At 35.0% G+C, this 23,052-nt stretch overlaps 1 protein-coding gene across 5 annotated transcripts in view; it reads right to left on the bottom strand.

Moving 5' to 3' along the window:
- Positions 1 to 21,193, bottom strand: part of kidins220b (kinase D-interacting substrate 220b) — a 36,522-nt gene extending 15,329 nt beyond the window's left edge. For all 5 annotated transcript variants that reach the window (XM_073817000.1, XM_073817001.1, XM_073817002.1 and 2 more), the window contains exons 1-19: positions 21,031 to 21,193; positions 14,984 to 15,137; positions 14,788 to 14,886; positions 12,995 to 13,093; positions 12,772 to 12,870; positions 12,555 to 12,656; positions 10,021 to 10,119; positions 7,895 to 8,092; positions 7,687 to 7,785; positions 7,422 to 7,520; positions 7,243 to 7,341; positions 6,974 to 7,151; positions 4,573 to 4,737; positions 4,195 to 4,374; positions 3,942 to 4,107; positions 2,153 to 2,304; positions 1,762 to 2,051; positions 1,542 to 1,682; positions 710 to 947 (exon numbers count right to left, since the gene is read on the bottom strand). In XM_073817000.1, the coding sequence (XP_073673101.1) occupies positions 710 to 947; positions 1,542 to 1,682; positions 1,762 to 2,051; positions 2,153 to 2,304; positions 3,942 to 4,107; positions 4,195 to 4,374; positions 4,573 to 4,737; positions 6,974 to 7,151; positions 7,243 to 7,341; positions 7,422 to 7,520; positions 7,687 to 7,785; positions 7,895 to 8,092; positions 10,021 to 10,119; positions 12,555 to 12,656; positions 12,772 to 12,870; positions 12,995 to 13,093; positions 14,788 to 14,886; positions 14,984 to 15,115 (2,635 nt within the window). In that variant the 5' untranslated portion in view covers positions 15,116 to 15,137; positions 21,031 to 21,193. The remainder of the gene's footprint in view (positions 1 to 709; positions 948 to 1,541; positions 1,683 to 1,761; positions 2,052 to 2,152; positions 2,305 to 3,941; positions 4,108 to 4,194; positions 4,375 to 4,572; positions 4,738 to 6,973; positions 7,152 to 7,242; positions 7,342 to 7,421; positions 7,521 to 7,686; positions 7,786 to 7,894; positions 8,093 to 10,020; positions 10,120 to 12,554; positions 12,657 to 12,771; positions 12,871 to 12,994; positions 13,094 to 14,787; positions 14,887 to 14,983; positions 15,138 to 21,030) is intronic.
- Positions 21,194 to 23,052: the final 1,859 nt, after the last annotated feature.

Here is a 23,052-nt window from a genome sequence, read left to right as displayed (position 1 = left end):
TGCATATGCAAACAATAATCTCACTGGATTATTACAATTAATGGCAAAATGAATGTTAGGAAATGTAAACTGATAAATTGCTGACACACTACAGCAAAAGATAGAAATAACTGACTTAAAACCATTTTTTTAACTGGTGAAAATACTAATGTTCTAATAATTTTGGCCACCACTGTAATGCAAAAGATCTTCATCCTAAATAAATGCTGTTCTTTTGAACTTTCTAGTCATCAAAGTCAATCCTAAAAAAAACTGTATTATGATTTCCACAAAACTATTAAGCAGCACAACTGTTTTCCAGTCTGTGATAATAATAAAAAAATATTTCTTGAGCACCAAATCAGCATATTAAAATGATTTCTGAGGGTCCTGAAGACTGGAGTAATGGCTGCTCAAAATCCAGCCTTGCCATCGCAGGAATCAATCAAATATTTTAAAGTATATTAAAACACAAAACAGTTCTTTCAAGTTTCTTTTCTTTGGATATTTCACAACATTACCATTTTTACTATATTTTTGATCAAATAAATGCAGCCTTGGTGAGCAAAAGAGACCTTTCAAAAACATTAAAGGTTCTTACTGATCCCAAAATTTTGAACGGTAGTGCATATAACAAATAAAAAGAATACTTCTCATAATAGTCAGTCATTATTTGAAACACAAGACGTCCTACTGTATTTTAACCCCTCTTTCCAATGTTAATACAAACCCTCGGAGTTCCCAGCATCTCCATTAGCAGGTGTGGGTGCACACATCTTCTTTGCACTGCTGAGGCCACGGCTGTTGAGGAAGACAGGCAAGTGGACAATGTTGCGCATATAGTCATGTCCGTTGATGTTGGAGTCACGCAGCACGCTGTTTAGATTCTGGTTTATAGCTTTAATGATGATGTGAGGATCACTGGCGAAGACAGAGATGAATGGACCCTTGGAGAACAGCACTCTCACCTAATCAGAAAAAAAATGTACAGGTTTTCATTATAGGCCTCAAAATTATATAACCGTTTATAGCAATTAAGGATTTACTCCAGCTTCAGAAGTCAGTTCCCATTTTCCATACATTTAAACTGTAACTGTACAATAAAATAATTTTGTTTAGAATAGGAGCACTGACTGTTATCAGGATTTCGATAGAATTGACTAAATAGATTAGGGATGCTGCTGGTTATTACTAAAAACAACTGTCTGTTCAGTCTTTGTTAGATTTGTAGGAAAGCCAGTTCTAGGAGACCACTGTCCTTTAAAATAATTAAATCAGCTTGAAGGCACCACTGCACATGACAGCGCAGACTAACGGTTTTGTAAGAGGTTTCATGGCAAATGACAATTCAAAAGGGAGACTGTTCCAGAAATAGATGGATGATGCTTTCAAGTCAGATTGAGGCCTCTATGCACTAGTGTTATTTTAGCATTATTTATACACTATTATAGAAGTTATTAATAATTTGAATTAGCATCTATTTTTATATTTTCCGTTGGTATTTTAGTAGTTTTATTTTAATTAACTGAAAATAGTATTTGCTTACAACTGCTGGTACTCACCGTGTCAAGCATCTGTAGCACTTTGTCCTGTTCACAGGAGTCCAGACCATCAATGATGACAACTAAACGTGTCTGGTTCTGGGTAAAGCCGTCTATAGTCTTGGCCATCTTCGCCATGAGCTCCACTTCATTCTTTAAGACCTGTGAAAAAAGTTGACTATCTGTGATGCTGTATACAAATAGCTTTGTCTATAAGTTCCTCAGAAGCCTGTCAACTAACCTTCATAAAGCCCTCACTCTTTAGCTTGTGCATCTTGTTGGCGGCACTGTGCAGCCTCTTCCTCTGTGAGTTCAGCACTGAGTCTGTCACCTGCCACCAGGTGCGACAATTAAGCAACAGGGCCAAACCAACAACACTCGCCATAGAAACCAGCACTGCGTTCACTGTCTGGTTTTCCCCATCCACCTTGAAGACGGCCAGCAGGGCCATTCCCATGATCAAGCAAGCCAGGATGAAGAGGAAGATAACGAAGGATGGGATGCAACATGTCTTCTTCCACTTCTTTTTGCCTGAGGGTAAACAAGGTTACAACAATCAATGTAATGTAGCAAATATAGGCTGTATTTACTTACATAGACTGAATAATTGAGGATGGTAAAGTGGCCTTTACCTTGAGTCTCCTCAGTTTTAAAGACTCTGAAAAGTCTGGTGGCCAAGAAGCCAAATTCCCTCTCACAGGCATCCGAGAGAGTAGCGATCATTTCAGCCATGGATGTCTCCCCACCGACACTGGATAACCTGTTATAGTCTGTGAATAGGAACCTGAAAGAAAGAAAAAATCCAGTTCTAACTTCCCAAAGAGTCACATTCAAACCTTTTGCTTTCTTCCACTAAAAAAAAAAAACGTTAAACCATTACAAAAAACACGAAAATGTAATCAATATACATCCATAAAACACATAAACATAAACAGTTGAGGTCAAAAGTTTACATACACTTCACAATATCTGCAACATGTTAACACAAAATGCATGGTATTTTTTATTTACTACTAACCTGAATAAGATATTTCACATAAAAGATGTTTACATACAGTCGACAAGAGAAAACAATAGTTGAATTTATAAAAATAACCCTGTTCAAAAGTTTACATACATTTGATTCTTAATACTGTGTTGTTACCTGAATGATCTACAGCTGTTTTTTTTCTTTGTTTCCCAGAAGATAAAGTAAGTTACGTTTACCCTGATCTTCAAATTCAAAAAGTTTTCACAAACCCGGCTCTTAATGCATCGATGTGCATAATGAGTGTTTGAATCTTCTGTAATAGTTATGTCCCTCAGTTGTCCTCAGTGTGAAAAGATGGATCTCAAAATCATACAGTCATTGTTGGAAAGGGTTTAAATACACAAAAATGCTGATAAACCAAAGATTTTGTGGGATCTGAATGATTTTTCTGAAGAACAGTTTAACTGTTCAGGACAAACAAGGACTCGTAAACAACTACCACTAAACCAAAAAAAAACAGCTATGGATCATTTATGTAACAACACAATATTAAGAATCAAGAATAATGGAATATCTTATTCAGGTCAATACCAAATAGGAAAATAACATGCATTTTGTATGATCCCTTTTATTTTGGTAAAATAATTAACATTTCTGCAAGGTGTATGTAAACTTTTGACTTCAACTGTATATACACATGTTCAAAAGTTCCAAATCAATAAAAACAGTAACATTGTGAAATACTACTGCAATGTAAAAGATCTGTTTTCTATTTTAATGTATTTTAAAATGCAATTTATTCCTGTGATGCAAAGCTGAATTTTCAGCAGCCATTACTCCAGTCTTCAGTGTCACATGATCCTTCAGAAATCATTTTAATATGCTGATTTTGTACTCAATAAATATTACCCATTTTTTTCAGTAAGGAAAACAGTTGTGCTGCTTAATATTTTGCGGGATTCTCTGATGAACAGAAAGTTCAGAAGAGCAGCATTTATTTGAAATAAAAATATTTTGTAACATTATAAATGTCTTTGATCAACCTGATGATGAATTCTAGCTGATTAAAATGATTAATTTCTTAAAAAAGAAATCTTATTGGCCCCAAATTTTTCAATGGTGGTGTGTAATATATACTTAAATAATAATACAATTAAATAATAATAATAATTATGTTTGTTTTAATTAATATATTTTTATTATTATAATATTAGTAAATAATAACAATTCATAAACTGGAAAAATATACATAACAAACATGTGGGAAAACCTTACAGGTATCACTGATACTGCTGCACTATGCTGCCCTTTACACTTTAGTGTCTTAATGTTGCAGTGACCATTGGCTAGTAAGTCAACACCACATCAATGCGTGATTTTGAGAAAAAAATGGGAAAATGACAACTCTTATCTTAATGCCTTAATGGTTTATGTAAAGTACAGGCAATTACCTGACAGGCAGAGCACGGGTGGTTTGTTCCGGCAGCTCTGGTGGGTTGACGAACATGAGTTTGAGCAAAAGCTCCAGGTATCCGATGTGTCGGGCCAGACGGGTGCTAATAACCCAAGCCCAGTTCCAGCTCTCACCCTCACGCCTGCTCCCAAAGTACACAACCACTGTGTAGAAATGGAGAGTTGCTCATATTTTTAGCATGAATGCAGAACTTACTTTTGGACAATAAATAATGGGCCTGTTTTTCTTACCAAAGAAGACATAAAGCAGTGCCAGAATGCTGAGAGAGATGGCGATAGCCAGCTTGGGATCCACGGTGAAGCCGAGCACTAGCGCTACAGAGCCGCACAACAGGAGCGATAATAACACAACCAGCCAGGAAAACTGGAACAAAGGCTCCACCTGCTGACCTGCAAATGTCTTCATCTCATCTGAGAAAGAAATATGAAGATTCATCCACCAATAAATATACACCAGATGCAGCGAATTGAGCTCGATTAAACATTTCAAGCTCAGAAATAGCTAAAAAGCTAGGTAGGTACGTGCTGTACATGAGTAAACTGTGCTTTAAAATATCCTTTTCAGGTCACTTTCCTAGTTTAAGCCGAGCGACTCTAAATAATGCTCACCCTCTAGTTTCTTGAGCAGGAAGGACTTGCCGCTGCCCCACTGGGCATACAGACCCACACAGATGGGCGGCTGCATGGTGGGCTCACTCAGGATGTCTGCCAAAGCGCTGCTGTACAGGTCATAGCCCAGCATGTCCCCATCTGACTCTGTGGGGGACAGGTGTCCTAAAGGGGACAACACAGAGAGGGGCAAAAATACACACAGGTCATTCATAACCTACAGAAAATGCGGTATAATTTAGTGCTGAAATGCAACTACAGCAAGTCAAAACATATGTTTACTTAAAAGAACTGTTGGGTTCTGAACTATAGAGATCAAGACTTTTGTAGATTAGTGACTATGTACTGCAAAGTTTACAATAAAGAAACAACCAGTCAAATCTGATTTATGCACAAATGATTTTTATGAGCCAGTTCTTTTTAGTGCAGTAAACCATGAACAAAATGTGAAAACAGTGCAATTTGATTCCCAAAATGAATTACTCTTTTGAGTAACTTCTTTTAATAAACAATTCCAATAGTTGAGTTACTGATTTGAAACAGTCTGAAACAGGAGCTAATTTACAGCATTTGCAGAGAGAATTTATTTCACACACTACCAATCAAAAGTTTTTGAACAGTAAGATTTGTAATTTTTTAAAATAAGTCTCTTCTGCTCACCAAACTTGCATTTATCTGATCCAAAGTACAGCAAAAACAGTAAAATTTTGAAATATTTTTACTATTTAAAATAAACGCTAATATATTTTAAAATTTAATTTAATTTATTTCTGTGATTTCAAAGCTGAAATTTTAGCATCATTACTCCAGTCACATGATCCTTCAGAAATCACTCTAATATTATGATTTGCTGCTCAAAAAACATTTATTATTATTATTGTTGAAAACAGCTGAGTAGAACTTTTTCAGGTTTCTTTGATGAATAGAAAGATCAGAAGAACAGCATTTATCTGAAATACACATTTTATATTATTATAAATGTCTTTATCATAACTTTTGATAAATTTAAAGAATCCTTGCTAAATAAGATAATTATTTATTTTAAATTCCCCCACCCCAAAAAAAATAAATAATATACTGTAATATACTGACTCCAAGCATTTGAATTGTATTTTGTATAATGTTACAAAAGTTTTTATTTCAGATAAATGCTGATCGTTGTTCTTTTTGTATTCAGGAAAGAATCCTGAAAATGTAAAATACATTTTAAAATATATTCATATAGAAAGCAGTTATTTTAAATAGTAAAAATATTTCACAATGTTACTGTATTTTGGATCAAATAAATGCAGGCTTGGTGAGCAGAAGAGACTTATATAAAAACATTAAAAACCGTACTGTTCAAAAACTTTTGGCAGGTAGTGTATGTAAGAAAAATGGACATTATAACTAAAATAAACCCAAATTAATCAGTGTTACGTGCCACGTGTGCTTTGTATTTATTTCGTTTTTCTTATTTGTGTATATTTTGTTTTTCTCATCACTTCCCCATCTTTGTGTTATTTCTTACTCATTTCTAGGTCTGTGTTAATTGGCTGACCAGACTGTCAGTCATCATTATGACAGCAGTCAGTCTCGTGTGCTACAACAGTATCTTCAAATGCTTAAAGTATCCTGAATTTCGAAGTAATGCTTTGTGCAGTGTAATTTGATCTATTGTGAGATTTGTTTTTGGCTATTGACTTGTATCGAATTTAGAGAGAGAAAATTCTGTCCTTATGGAGTTTTAGAATCACATGCCAAGTTTAAAGTTAAGAATGCACCTTCTGTGATTTCTGTGCATCGAGTTCGTTAACCATAAATGCCCTTTGTGATAATTCGAACAATTAGTCAACTGCCGTGATTCTGTTTGTTTTGTTCCTTTTAGTTTAGTTTGTACATTGTTAGTTTAGGTTTGTGTGTGTCATGCCACTTTTGTACTTTTGCTTTGTAGTTTAATTGAGTTTAGCTAGGGCGTCGTATACGCTGAAGATTTCGGTTTTCTTTTCTTATTTTCTTTTAATCAGTTTAGAGGTTAGACGTAAGGCTGTTTTGTTTTGTTTATTTCTTTGATTTGGGTGACACTCATATTTTTCTTTTGCTATTTGTGTTAAACTTTATCTCTTTTCATTTAATTACTTGTACACTCATAACGTAACCAAGTAAATACTTTAAACGTACCCTGTCTTTGTCATCTTTTGATCTGCCTCACGCTCAACAGCTATTGTCTCACCTAAATGTTACGCTATCATCCCTTTTAAACATCAAACACGTAACAATCAGAATCAAAACAAATGGAATCTAAATCAAAAGTGAATCAAGAACTAGTGAATCAGAATCTAATAAATCAGAAAAACTGTATCGATATCCTGCCCTAATAATGAGTGTAAAGCTCATAATGGAGATGTAGACTCAGACTTACGGGCTCCAAAAATCTGGGTGAGGATGCTCTTCTGGTGGCTGCAGTCAATGTTGTAGGGTGTCTCCCCAGCCTTGTTGGGCCGGTAAAGCAGACGGCCATCTTTAGGGTTACGGAGAAGGAGCTCAGCCAGCCTGCGGCTCCGTCCACGAATGGCGATATGAAGAGGAGTGTCCCCTTTCTTTAGCCAAAGAGAGTATAGATTTATAGTGTGGTATAGTCTTATAATGCGAATGTGAATTACGTACATTAAATAGTGACATAAGTTTTACCTTGTCGACTGCAGACACTTTGGCTCCTTTGTCCAGCAGCAGCTCCACTATTTCTATGTTCCTCATCTTGGTGGCTTTGATTAGTGGAGTCTCAGAATCCTACATATACATACAAATACAGACTCAAGACTGGCTTAAAACTCAAAAATCTTTTTAACACAATTCTTGCTGTTCTTTACCTTAGTGGTGGTCTCTGTGTCAGGGTTGCACTGCAGTATGTCCCTAACCATGGTTGCATTTCCTTTCTCTACAGCCCAATAGAGAGCGGTCTTATTTTCCTGCAACAAACAAACAGTAGAGTCAATTTAATTTAGTTGTATCTCATCCTATCCTAAAACAACATACATCAATGGAAAGCTGATTTATTCAGCAGCTTTAAGAAAATGACCCTTATGACTGGTTTTGTGGTCCAGGGTCAAATATATGATATAGCAAGCATTTTACCTGGCCTCTAATGTCGATGTCTGCATACTTATGAAGTAGGGCCCTCACAATCTCAACATGCCCACCTCTCACAGCTCCAATCAGCACAGTGTCTCCGCTCTACAATACATAATGAAAATGCACAATATCCCAGGTCATTTTTATCCAGTATATACGTTTTACAAGTGATTTCTGTATGTTTAATGGTTCGTTCCAAGGTTCAACTCACCCTGTCTGGGATGTTGACGTATGTGCCGGCATCAAGCAGGTCCTGCACAATCTCAGTGTAGCCCTCTTTAGCTGCGATCATCAGTGCGGTGTTTCCGTCCTTGTCAGTCATGTTTACATTAGGGTTTCTCTTCAGAAGCTCTTTAACCACCTCTGTATATCCTCCTTTCACAGCCACGATCAGTGCCGTCATGGAGTTCTGAGTGGGTGAGATTAATAACATAAGACCGACAGGCCCTCGAGATTCTGGTGGAATGCTGCTAAATCAGTGGTTCTCAACCAGAAGGGCCAGGACCCACTAGAAGGCCTCAGCCAACTTTCAAGGAGACAACAAGATGACTTCAAACCATTTAAAATCAATTTTAAAACAACTAAAAATCAAGATTAATTTGATCTTTGAGGAACCAGAATTCCCAATGTCTTGGAAACCCTGTCCATGTTAGGATTATTAGAATTATAATGAAAAGAATATATACTGCTGTTCAAAAGTTTGGGATCAGTAAGATTTGTAATGTTTGTTATACTCATCAAGGCTGTATCTATTTGATCAAAAATACAGAAAAAAAAGTGAAATATTATTGCAATTTAATATATACTTTAAAATATAATTATTCATGTGAAGCAAAACTGATTTTTTACCATCATTACTCTAGTCTCTCAGAAATCATTCTAATATGCTTATTTATAGCAAGTGTTGGTAACAGTTGTGCTGCCTAATACTTTTTGGGACCTGTGATTTTTTTCAGGACTCTTTAATAAATAAAAAGTTAAAAAGAACAGTGTTTATTCAAAATATAATAAAAAAAGAAGAAAAGAATACTTTTATTTAGCAAGAATTGTGTTCAATAGATAGTATTTGATAGTGATAGTAAAGACTTATATTGCTAGAAAAGATTTATATTTTGAATACATTCTGTTCTTTTGAACTTTTTATTGATCAAAGAATCAAAAAAAGTATCAGAGGTTCCAAAAAAATATTAAGCAGCACAACAGTTTCAACACTGACAATAAATCAGAATATCAGAATGATTTCTAAATGTGACACTAAAGACTGGAGTAATGGCTGATGAAAATTCAGCACTGCATCACAGAAATAAATATAGTATTTATTGTAGGTGTTTAAGATATTAAAAAGGTGGAAGAAATGTTTATAGAGATGTTTTGGAATGTGGAAAATGTATTTAACGTTTTGTTTATTTTTCTCTCTTTATTTATTTTTTTTTATGTATGTAATAATGTATGAATGTTAAGTGTTGTGTGGAGCCAGGAAGACTAGCAATGCTCTAGGTCATAGCTAATGGGGATCCAAATAAATAAACAAAACATAAAAAATTATATTTTAAAGTATATTAAAATAGGAATCCAATATTAAAAATTGCAATAATATTTCACAATATTACTGTTTTTGGTAACACTTTACAATAAGGTTCATTAGTTAAACATTAGTTAATGTATTAACTAACATGAACTAACCATGACCAATACATTAGTTACTGTATTTACTAATCTTCGTTAACGTTAGTTAACAGAAATACAGTTGTTCATTGTTTGTTCATGTTAGTTCACACTGCATTAACTAATGTTAACAAGATTTTAATAATGTATTAGTAAATGTTGAAATTAACATTAACAAAGATTAATAAATGCTGTATAAGTGCAGTTCATTATTAGTTCATGTTAACTACTGTGGTTAACTAATGTTAACTAAAGAACCTTATTGTAAAGTGTTACCCTGTTTTTTATATATGTATTTTTATATTTTTTAAATACAGCCTTATTGAGCATAGGAGACATTAAAAAACATTAAATATCTTACTGATCGCAAACCTTTAAATGGAAGTGTACATCTTGATGATTACATACATTTTAAAAATGTGACTTCTAAACCAGTAAAAGTCACAGAAATGAATAAAATCTTTGTTATAACTCCATGAGAATTTTTAAAGAAAATATATTCTACTAGTTATGCCAAGCTCTAAAAAATTGTATTGTTTTATTATAAAAATAAAAAATTGATTAATTCTTATCCAGTAAATCACAAACTGGACCTTCGAAAATTGTTGAAGACAACAGGGGCCTTAGAGACAAAAAGGTTGAAAAGCACTATGCTAAATGATGAGCACATACCGCCCCCTCCTGGTCAACATCAGCTCCATTCTCCAGCAGATGCATCACACTGTCATAGTGACCTTTTCTTGCAGCCCAGATCAGTGGGGTGGTGCCGTACTAAAAGTATAAAATGACAAATTTCAAAGTTAAATATTCAAATTTTTATCTTTAACATATCTCATAGTAAAATCATTAAAGGAATATTTCCTGTTTATTACAATTTAAAATCAATCAACAGCAACTCTGCCATGCTGCTGATTACCAGAGAAAATAAAGTTGACTTTGGTTTGTAGAAACAGAACTAAATAAAATGCACTTGCAATAAAAGTACCCTTCCAATTAACCCTTTTCGTTGTAAGTAAATTTTTATTATTTTGTCAACAAAACTTGAATTAAACACAGAATGGGCCTCATTTATCAATCTAACGTGTAAACATATGCGCTGATAATGTAGCGACTGAAAATAATCGTCATTTAAATATTATGACTCACGGTCTAAAAGCCTTTGCCCTAGAGTTTACGACATGGAGAAACAAAACCTGGCCAAAAAGAGGAAGTAAACTCATGAAAGAGTTACTCTAAAAACACCCTTTAAACTTATATTTGCAAACAATGGCATTTATTTATACAGTTAGTATATTTAATATCAATAACTGTAACAAAACATTACAAAACAGCCCATTTAGTTCTCCTTAATCCACAACAAACCCTTTAAATTTAACGGTGAGATTCAACAAGAATGAACAATGAGTAGCTATAAAACTGTATATTAAACTATAAAGTAAAACACAAATTTGGCTACAGTGAATACAGAATAAAAATGTCGAGCTAAAATGAGTAACTGACTAAAGCTGAATTAAAGAGCATTGGGCTCTTTATCGACATCCAAATGTTTCCATTTTTTGCCATGTAACATTTGGTTGCTAAACCTGTGAAACTCATGATGTAGACGAGTCTTTGTACTTTACTTGTGTTCCAATATCCACGTAAATCATCAGTTTATTTTGGCGCTGCACACTGATTTTAGAATGGACCTTAAAATTGCGCAGTGTAAGTTTTATGTTTGGTTGACTGCATTTTAGTTTGATTATTAGCTAATCGTATGTGCGATTAGTTAAAACAATGGCATCAGCACCTGAAGAGTTAGGGAAAGGGTGACCAGACAGCCCATTTTTCCCAGGAGTCAATTCGTTGTCGATTAACTTAAAGTTAGACACACAGACAGAAGTGCTCTCTCGCGCACGCTCCACTTCTTCAGTTTTTTGACAGCGCACAATCAGTTCTCAGTGCTCAAATTCACACACAGTAGTCCAAATGTCTATCATGTTGAGTATCTCACGTAAATACAGTGGGTTATGGCTTAAGTGAACCTAAACAGGTGAAAACTGAATGTGTGTCAGTATTACATGCATGGCTTCCACCTTAAAGGGACAGCATTCCTAATTAAATACCTATCTGTGCCATTAATGTTAACCAACAAAAGATGTTAAATAAATGTATACATGTTAAGTAAACCTACTGTATCTGAAAAATGAGTTAAATGTGTATCTCTATTGTATATATATCCTTATTGTATATATAATCCTATGAGAAGAATGAATGATTCTTTTTGTTTGAAGACTACATATAAAATAGCTACCAAAATAAATGTTGGTAACTGCAGTTTGACTAAAAGTAATGACTAAAAGTTGACAAAAATGCAATGACTTTTCGTCGACTAAAACTATGAAAGACTCAAATGACTAAAATGTGACTAAGACTATTAAGCATTTTCGTCTCAGGATAAAGACTAAGACTAAATAAAAATGCCTGTCAAAAATGAACACTGATTTGTGCATATAAATCTAACACCCTGAAAGAATAAAAAAGCTTTGTTTGTCGGTCAGGAAAATGATCAAAATGAACAAAATGCTATCATTTTACAATTCTGCGAAGCTCTCTATTCTGCATGCAAATTCAGGCTAAAGGTCATTGCACACTGAGTTTTTTGCACATTCAATTTTTGTATACGTTTTTTCATATTCATCATCCTTTCCTATCAAAATGCTTGCTACAGATGTGAAAAAGCAGAAAATCAAAACTGATCTGAAATTTTTTATGACAGACAAAAGTTTCAGAGGCAGTGTGTAAACGTGACTGACACAATGTGAGGTCGTATTTATTTTTTAACATGCAAAAATTTCGGACAAGAATTTTGGATTAAAAAAGACCTTAACTCAAAAACATGCATATATGAGCTAAGACCTGACGTGAGATTTTTTATTTTTTTTTTTGCGATAGGACAGATCAGTAATGATCGTGAAAGGTCCTCAAGTCGGGATTCGAACACGGGACACCTGGAACGCAACGGCACTTTATGTCGGCGTGCCGCCCACAAGGCTATCGGCGCCGACCTGACGTAAGATTTGATCGTATCCACCGCTCATGTCACCATTGATAAATTCCAAGTTTTGCATAGAAACGACTGTACACCTAATTTTCTGTTGTACGTTCTTTTCATAAATGAGGCCCAATATTAATTTAATCAGTCAGCCAGGATTGGTTTAACTCACCTTATCTGAGCAGTTGACTTTAGCTCCATATTCCAGCAAGAGTTTCACAATCTCTGCATGGCCTCTACCGGCTGCCCAGATAATGGGGTAGACGCTGTATTGCTAATCATGAAAAATGCATGAAATCTTAGTCAGTGATTGCATATATTAAATTGGCATTATTTGGATTTATTATTGATTTTAGCTTGTATGTGCTTATACCATATGCAAGTTTTACCTGTCCAGTGGTGTTTGGGTTTGCCCCAGCCTCAAGCAGCACCTTGGCCACCTCAATTCTACCTTTATATGAAGTCCAAGTAAGGGCAGTCCAACCCCCCTGCATGACACAAAGCCAAACCATTAAGTTTTAATCATTACATAACAATGTGTTTATTTTCCAAATGTGATTGTTGTACAAAATAATGCTTTTGATGCAAACTTTTGCTATTAGATTTTCTCACCATGTCTCTGTGCTCAATATAAGCACTGTTTTCCAGCAGCTCTTTCACCACCTCCACATGCCCCTCCTTCGCTGCAGAGATCAGAGCGGACCAGCAGTCCTATCAGGGAAAAGCACAGAGACGGGTCGCTATGGAAACCATTGAACCACTGGCTAATGTCGCCATGGGAACAGTGATGGAGTGTGCAGGAGATGTACTAGAAAGAAAAGCCCTACGGCATAATTATAATGGACACCACACCTTATACAGGCTTCAAGTATATGGCAAAAAAAAAAAAATTGCACAGGAATTCAGAGAGATTTCTACTGGGATTCAATATCTAATTTTTAAATAATAAAAAAATCATAATTTAAATAATAAAAAATAAAAAATAAAAAAAATGCTGTGAAGATTGCTGCTGTTAGTAAAGTAAAAAGGGACATACTATAAAAAATATTTATAATTTATAATCCCATACATAGTACAGGGTCAAAGGCGTTAAGATGTAGAAATTTACAAAAGTGATATTATGTCCACAGAAAGCACATTAAATGTAAGCAAAGTTTCTACTTTTAAGGTTTCAAATACGTTTTTGACGAATAAAATGTTACAATTTGGTGGAAATTATGTTACATTGTCATTCAGTGTAACACGATATTTATGTAAACATTTAAAAAACATGCTTATTCTGACTTGTACATATTAAAATTGTGTTTTAAATGAATAAAACATTTTTAACTGACAAATGGGCAAAACCTAGGCAAATTGTAAAAATGCAGAATTACAACTAAATAGTATTTGGGGTGATAGTAATTTGTCTTTAAATACAGCATAAATTGATTTTTGTTGTAAATATGCCTGACAAGATAGTTTCACTGAATGGCAAAAATACAATTAAATTAAACAGAAAACGTTTTAATATTTTTTTAAAACTACAACAATTTAAAGCAGTATTCCACTTACTGTTTTTATGCTTAATATATTTGTTTGTATATATTTATTATCTTATTAATTATAATATATACACTACCAGTCAAATGTTTTTACACAGTAAGATTTGTAATGCTTTTTACAGAAGTCTCTTCTACTCACCAAGCCTGCATTTATTTGATCCAAAGCACAGCAATAACAGTAATTTTTTTTTATATTTTTAATATTTAAAATAACAGTGTTCTATTTAAATATATTTTGAAATGTAATTTATTTCGGTGATTTCAATGCTGAATTTTGATTTCAGCTGAATTTTGAGTTTCATAACTCCAGTCACACGATCCTTCAGAAATCATTCTAATATTCTGATTTGCTGCTCAAAAAACATTTTTTATCATTATTATAAATGCTGATCTTCCTACTCATCCAAAAATCCTAAAGATGTACTCAACTGCTTTAAATATTGATAATAATAATAATAATAATAATAATAATAATAAATGTTTCTTGAACAGCAAATCAGCATATTAGAATGATTTCTGAAGCATCATGTGACACCGAAAACTGGAGTAATGATGCTGAATAATCAAATAAGTGCAGACTTGTCTGGTTCTTTAAAAATTAAAAATCTTACTGTTCAAAAACTTTTGACTGGTAGTATATTTTATTTTCTGTACTCTTTATTATTTTGTTCATTATTTCATTATAGCAGATAGCAGCTGTCATCTGTTTAGTCCATAACAACATTGTAATAAGCTGCTAATAATTGCTATAAATGTCTGCTTCACTTTTGGTTGGTGATTGTTATGTGAATATCTGCAATGTTTTGAAGAAACAAAAAACTTCCAAATCATTTTGTACCGCTAAAGTGGGCATTTTCTCACCACATCATCCAAGTTGACGTTTGCTCCCCTTCTGATGAGCTCTTGAACAATCTCAATGCTGCCCTGCTCTGAGGCCAACATCAGAGGAGTCTGTCCATTCTGTCCAAGACACAATAAGGAAGATAGATATTTGATATTTCTAAATGTTAACTGTTTATCTTAAATGATATTTGATTTTTTTTTAGATGTAACTTACATCGCTTCGACCATCCACCTCTTTGAACTTGTCAAGATGGGCTTTGACGGCAGCCAGATTCTCTTCCTCCACGTAGCTGAAGAGGTTCTGGATGGCCAGAGTGGTCATCTTGATGGAGGTTGTGGTGTCCATGATTGCCACTCACTTGGACACCCTGAGTAGAAACACATTTAGCCACTTTTAAAACACAGGTTGAAATAAGTGGGAAATAAGTAACTGATTTCAAACTCTTTGAGATTAACTGCTATAGATGGTAAATTGCTGAGTTGGCCTGACTGAGTGACAAGTGAGAGCAGAGCCTTCGCTTCACTACATGCCAAGAACAGCAATGAACTTTAAATGTCAGGAGAAAGGAAGCTGGTGCAGATAAGCAGAACACAGAAATAACTATTCAATAATTCAAAACACCTCCACAGTTTCCTTACAGCTATTTAGTACAAATATTTAGCTTAAATGTCTATGAAATAGACAATGTTGTACCTACACTATCAGTCAAGTTTTTGAACAGTAAGATTTTTTTAGAATTTTTTTATGTCTCTTCTGCTCCCCAAGCCTGTATTTATTTGATCCAAAGTACAGCATATATTAAAATATTTTTACTATTTAACATAACAGTTGTCTATTTTAATATATTTTAAAATGTAATTTATTTCTTTGATCAAAGTTAAATTTTCAGCATCATTTGCTGTTCAAGAAACATTTGTTATTAATTTTATTATTGTCGATATTTAAAACAGCTGAGTACATTTTTTCAGGATGCTTTGATAAATAGACAAATACAAAGATCTGAAATAAAAAGCTGTAACATTATAGACAATACCATCAAAAGCTTGGAGATTTTTTTTTAATTATGGAAGGACCCTTTAAATTGATAAAAAGTAATGATAAAGACATTTATTGTTACAAAAGATTTAAATAGATAAATTCTGCTCTTCTAGAATTTTCTATTCATCAAAGAAACCTGAAAAAAACTACTCAGCTGTTTTCAACATAATAATAATAAATGCTGTTTGAGCAGCAAATCAGAACATTAGAATGATTTCTGAAGGATCATGTGACACTGAAGACTGGAGTAATGATGCTAAAAATTCAGCTTTGAATTCACAGGAATAAATGACATTTTAAAATATATTCAAACAGAAAACAGTTACTTTAAATAGTAAAAATATTTCTAAATAATTTGACTGTTTTTGCTGTACTTTTGATCAAATAAATACAGTCTTGGTTAAAAAAAAACATTAAAATCTTACTGTTCAAAACATTTTGACTGGTAGTGTAACACTTTCAATTTTCTCCCATTAATAAATTGTATTGCTTTGTTTGCAACATTATATACAATTTTTCATTTAAATATTTATCATTCCAATACTTTATAAAAAAAAAATATTCCTGATGAAGCAATAAATAAATAAATGGACAGATATATAGAATGACAGGAAGAATGATAGAATGACTGATAGATAAATAAATAGATAAAATTAAATATAAACACTTCTTATTTTTTATTAGATTTTATTATTTATTTGTCTATTTATTGCATGCATAATGTGCATTCTTTTAACGCTCTAGGTAGACATATAAAGATAGCTAAACAGACAGACAGACAGACAGACAGACAGACAGACAGATAGATAGATAGATAGATAGATAGATAGATAGATAGATAGATAGATAGATAGATAACAATATGGCTAAAACAATAACTATATAACGTCAAATAAATGGGACCTGGGTGAGTAGGTACTAGAGGTCGACCGATATATCGTCCGGCCGATATATCGGGCCGATATTTGCTATTTTTTAACATATCGGCATCGGACGATTCCCGTGTTTAGTAGCGCCGATTTAAAGTCAGGCACGTCTGCGGGCAGCCCCGTGTTATTGGTGCGGTGGAACGCTGCTGTGAAGGACCCCAAGCCAAAACTTTTGTAAGATTCAATAACAGTTCTGAGAGATAAAGGTAAGGCTTAAAGTCCCATGGCCATATATGTACTATATATTACTGGTAAACTATGAAGTGTTGCTTTCACTTAGTGAAAGAAAATCATAGAACCGTCGGGAACTGGCATAATGCTACGGCTAGTTAAAGGTTTGCTTACTTGCAGTTAAGTTTAAAGACTGTAGTCGAAAACGATCAGCAACTTGTTTGCTAACATATTAGCCCCAGTGTTATAAGTTCTGTTTTATTTTTCCTGTATTGGAGTCGGAGAATTTCACTGTGTCCATGGGGTGAAGAAGGCGGCGACTCTCACAAACAATGCAGCGTTATGATACTCAGCCTCGCTCAGATACAGTGATGCACAGAGGGTGGTTATATATCCACGGGTGGGGTAATAATAAAATGCATTCTAATTACTTGTGGGTGGGTCGCGCGTGGATGAGATAAATCAATAATGATGTAAACATTAACTACATTTTCTAAAATCTGAACCTGAGTGATGTGGTCAGGACCGTGGCGCCAGCTTTCTTTTAAATATATTTTGATGATTGCCCCTGATGCTCCCGCACCGCACCGTCCTCTCCGTCACCCCAGATACTGCGAGTTTATACATATATGGTCACGTCCAGATGTCAGTAAACGTTATTTTTTTCAGCATGGATTTGGCTTAAAAGCACGAGTGATTAAGCCTATATAAGTGTGCAGCGATGGGAAAATCAGCTGTTAAAATGAACCATCCATTCATCATATCATCATACGAAACTAAGAATTAGAATAATTGTAATAGGAAGATTAGCCGCTTTTCCACCATCGTGCCGAACCGTTCTTAGAACGGTCGGGTACAGTTCCAGTTGTGTTTCCACCTGAGCCTGGTACGGCACGGAACGATTACAAACCGTTCTCAGCCCGGAATTCTTGGCACGGTTAGACAACCGTGCTGAACCGGGCTGATAAAATGCGTTTGCATGGCGTCGCCACTCTGTTGCCCGGCTACCAGTTTCTCTATGGCAAAGCGGGAGCGCAGTAAACAGATACGGTAAATATAAATACAAATGGCTGAGACACTTTGGTCTGTGGATGAAACATTTGCTCTAATATTGATATTTGGCAAGAAAGAAAAATTCAACAACAGCTGGAGGGTGCAAAGAGAAACGAAAAAGTTTTTTTTTTTATTATAGTGCAGTGTCTTGCAGAGAAGGGCATTAAGAAAAGTTTCAAAACAGTGCCGGAAAAAAAATAAAAAATAAAAATAACTCAAACATACATATCAAGTCCAAAAGGAAAATAACAGTAGAAGCGCGGCTTGCATTACCAAGGCAACGACTGACGCATTTGTATTTACATTCCAAATAGTTCCGTTATCTGCACCGCAGTGGAAAATCAAACCGTATCCGTGCCGACTGGCCCGAATCGGCACGTAAAAGAACGGTTAAGCATTGAGAACGGCTCGGCCCGATAGTGGAAAAGCGGCTATTGTGTGAGGTTAGATAAATCAGAGAACAAATATAGGTTGCGGGTGGGTGGCAGGCAGATTACACTATTGCCTGATTTTGCTTTATTTCGTCGTCAAAAGTAAGATTTTGCTCTTTCTTGTCATCAAAAGTATTCTGAAACAAGTCACAACTGAGCCGCTGTGCATCTCCATTTAAACAGCGGTGTTTCGTTTAACGTGCGTTTTTAAACGAATCTAGTGAAATTATTCAATTTCTCATTCATAAAGAGTCATTTGCTTTATTCAGGAATGAATCAGCTGCTCCAACGAATAAAATTAATGATATGATTCAGTAATTAAATCAGTGTCTTGCCGCCATCTGCTGGCAGGTCCTCTCAGTTACATAAATCATTTAAAATGTCTGTTTTCAAAATTTTATTTAAAATATTAAAGTTTCACATTAATCTCAGCTCTTAAACTTTTATGTAAATGATTAACAGTTTTTATATGATCTGTTTTATATATTTAATACGGTCACACTTTATATTAGGTGGCCTTAATTATTATGTACTTAAAAGTACAATGTACTTAATGTGGTCATATTGCATTGCAAAACACTTTTGCTTCTATTAAGGTGGGATATGGGTAAGGTTAGGGGCAGGTTTGGTGGTATGAGTAGGTTTCAGGGTGGGTTAGGGTGTAAGGGTTGGTTCAACAGTGGTAATTACAGAAATTAATTACAAATGTAATTACATATAGGTTTTTAAAAATATATAAATACAATGTAAAAACATGTATGTACACAATAAGTACACTGTACCAAATTATTAATTTAAATGTAAGTACATAGTTGTTAAGTTCACCTAATGTAAAGTGGGACCTTTAATACTTGGTCAGTTTGATTTGTTTGGTTAACTTTGGTTAAATCTTTTATAATAATACTGTGCAGTGCACAAAATCAAGATCCAAAAGATGGTTCCTTGTGTTCATTGTTCATGATGTTAAGTTTAGAAATGATGTGCATCCACTTATTATTAATGTGACATTTTAGCATGCAAATAAAGGGAAGAACTTCAAGATATCGGCCCTAAAAATCGGCAGCACATATCGGCCATCGGCTGACCCTGACCTCTAAACATCGGCATCGGCATCAGCTATAGAAAAACCCATATCGGTCGACCTCTAGTAGGTACCTAATAAAACCTCAAAACATTACCTGCACGGTAATAAAGCACAGTAATAAATGTTAATCCTGATTTATTTGACTGTCTAAACATTATTGTAATTTGATATTAAAGAATGTATTTCCCCAAATAAACAGGACAGGCAGAAGAATGATAGAATGATTGATAGATAAATAAATAGATCAAATTGAATATAAACACTACATCATGCAACACCCTATACAAACCCGTGTGGCAAAAATCCAACCACAAATCAATGCAAATAAATGTTTAATATTAATATTTGATAGCATTTGACCCTCATTTAATATGCACCGTTATGTGGCCCTCAATTTAACCTTCAATACAGACTGTATAAAGGAAGGGGGAAAACAGACAGGTGCTCAACAGACAAGTGGATAACAACAAAGAGAACATGGCAGCTCACTCAGGAATCCAGTCAGCTCTTTAAGCTCTATCAGTGAAACATGACACCCAAGTTATTCTTATAAACCACTATGTGACACCATATATCCAGGACACTCAGTGTCACACCGTCCTCTGCTTTTGTCTGAATGCCTTTAGATTGCTAGCTGTGACTGCTGTCTGTCTGTCTGCTCTGGAATGGCATCACGCATTATTTATGGCGACCAAGAGTTGTTTACGCCTAGATGCTGAGATGACTGACAGCCCTGCAATTACAATGGTGCTTCATATTATATACAGATCTAGAAAGACTGGTGAGAAGCACACAATATTACATAAAACAATTAAATTACTACACATTATATGTTTTGCTGTATGTTTATATAAAAAATAACAAAAAAAATAGATATAGTTATATTTTTGTTTTAGATTTTATTATTTATTTGTCTATTTATTGCATGCATAATGTGCATTCTTTTAACACTTTAGATAGACATATAGATAGCTAGACAGACAGAGATAGACAGATAGACAGATAGATAGATAGATAGATAGACAGATAGACAGATAGATAGATAGATAGATAGATAGATAGATAGATAGATAGATAGATTGATAGAAATATGGCTAAAACAATAACTATACAACGTCAAATAAATGGGACCTACCTGAGAAGGTACCCAATAAAACCTCAAAACATTATTTGTACGGTAATAAAGCGTTTGTTATTCCTGATATGTTTGACTGTGTAAACATTATTGTAATTTGATATTAAAGAATGTATTTCCACAAATAAACAGGACAGGCAGTGTCTCGTCAACATGTAAGCATTTTGATGCACTGACTCACTTTGAGAGACCAATTAATCGCCATCAAAACAACCCTGACCAAATGAACCGTATCAGTATATTAGCACATTGGCATAACAAACTACATCTTATTCGCTGTGGATGTTCAATTCTGCTTAATTCTACAGTTTGGTGCTCGTTTCTGTCCTATAAGAGGCTATATGGACTGTCAATCATACGCGGCATCAACCGACAAAGGCGATTTAAAGCCTACATCTGCCTTGTGTTACGATACGTACCTCACAGAAATGAAACGTTGAAATGCTTTGCTGTCTGAATGTCCGTTTAAAGAGGGGTATTTCTCTCTCGTTTATCGGTCTACGGCGCTTCTTTCTTCCTATTCACCATCTTCAACAACAGCCATTTTGACGAAGCAGAGCGCTATGCTGTTTAAGCTTCTTCCCGGGCGAGTCCCTGACAACACACTGCGTGACGTCACGGCCTACTCAGATCCGCATATAAATACATGTGATGGTTTACAGTGTATGAGAAGTGATACTACATTACACAGCAATTGTACATATTTTTATATTACTATAGAATGTATCATCTTGTTTGTTTCATCCTGTAGTTGCCATTTCCAGGGAAAGAGACTAGGTATGTTTCTTCAATTAGCATACTGAATTGTATGGCCCTGTGGCATTTTAGAAAATGAACTAAATAAATAAACTAAATTAAAAAAGCTGGCTAATTTTCACACTTTCAGTAGTTTTAAAAATGAACCCAACGCATGTTATTTCCAACAGATCTCAAATTACAGTACCTTGCAAAAGTATTTATACCCCTTAATTTTTTCATGTTAAGTTGCAGCCTTATGTTAAACTGCTTTAAATTACTTTTTTCCACATCAATCTACACTCCATACACCATAATGACAAAGCACGAAGTTTGTAATAATTCTGTGAATTTATTAGAAATAAAAAACTGAAATGATTCCATTGCATAAGTATTCATAACCTTTTCTGGGACAGTTGAAATTTAGCTCAGGAGCATTCATATTGCTTGTAGATGTTACTACACTTTGAGTGAAGTTAACCTGTGACAAATATGATTTTGAAAGATAAACATCTTAACGAAAAGGTCTAACAGCTGAAAATACGTATCAGAGCAAAAAACAAGTGCTGAGGTATAAAAAAAACTGCCTGTAGTAGAGCTTAGAGACAGGATTGCATCAAGCCACACATCTGGAGAAGAGTTCAGAAAAAAAAAAAATCTGCTGCATTGAAGGTTCACAGAAGCATGTAGCCTCCATTATCCATAATGAAAAATGCTTGGAACAACTAGGACTCTTCCTAGAGCTGGCCTCCTGACCAAACTGGATGGAGTAGGGTCTTGGTTAGCCTGGTGACCAAGAACCTGATGCTCACTCTAGTTGAGCTCCATGATCATATATGCAGATGGGAGAAACTTACAGAAGAACATACATCACTGCAACTCTCCAACGATCTGGGCTTTATGGAAGTGTGGCAAGACTCAATCCTCTCCTCAGTGAAGAAACATTAAAAGACATCTGGAGTTTGCAAAAAAAAAAAGCACCTAAAGGACTGTGAGAAGCAGATTTTCTGGTCCGATGAACCTCAATTCCAAGCATCATGTTTAAAGGAAACCAGGGACTGGTCATCACTTGCAGAGTACCATCCCAAAAGTAAAGTGCGCTGGTCGCAGCCTTATGCTGTGGGGCTGTTTTTCAGCAGCAGGGACTGAAGGACTAGAGTAGAAGAGAAGCTCAACACAGCACAATATAGAAATAGCCTTAATGAAAACCCAGTCCAGAGCATCCAGAACCTCAGACTGCCCTGCTGAAAAAAACAGCATATGCTAGTTAGGTATGTTTTGGTGCTGGGATACTGGTTTTAGCTGGTTTATGCTGGTCCTTTGCTGGCCCTTTGCTGGTTTATGCTGGTCAAGGACCAGCATAAACCAGCAAAGGACCAGCATAAACCATCTAAAACCAGCATCACAGCACCAAAACATACCTAACCAGCATATGCTGGTTTTTTCAGCAGGGCGGGCAGAAGGTTCACCTTCCAACAGGACAATGACCCCAAGCACACAGCAAGAGTGGCTTATAGACAACTCTGTGAATGTCCTTGAGTGGTCCAGCCAGAGTCTGGGCTTGAACCCAATCATACATTTCTGGAGAAACCTGAAAATGTGCTTCTGTCCCTATCCAACCTGACAGAGCTTGAGAGGTGAAGAGGAGAGGCGAAGAATGGCATTTCAAAATGCCAAATGCAAAGCTTGTCGCATCATACCCAAAA

Source organism: Garra rufa, chromosome 13, assembly GCF_049309525.1.
Source record: "Garra rufa chromosome 13, GarRuf1.0, whole genome shotgun sequence".
Classification (NCBI taxonomy): domain Eukaryota; kingdom Metazoa; phylum Chordata; class Actinopteri; order Cypriniformes; family Cyprinidae; genus Garra; species Garra rufa.
The sequence above is the reverse complement of the archived record's forward strand: the minus strand, read 5'-3'. Positions and strand labels throughout refer to the sequence as shown.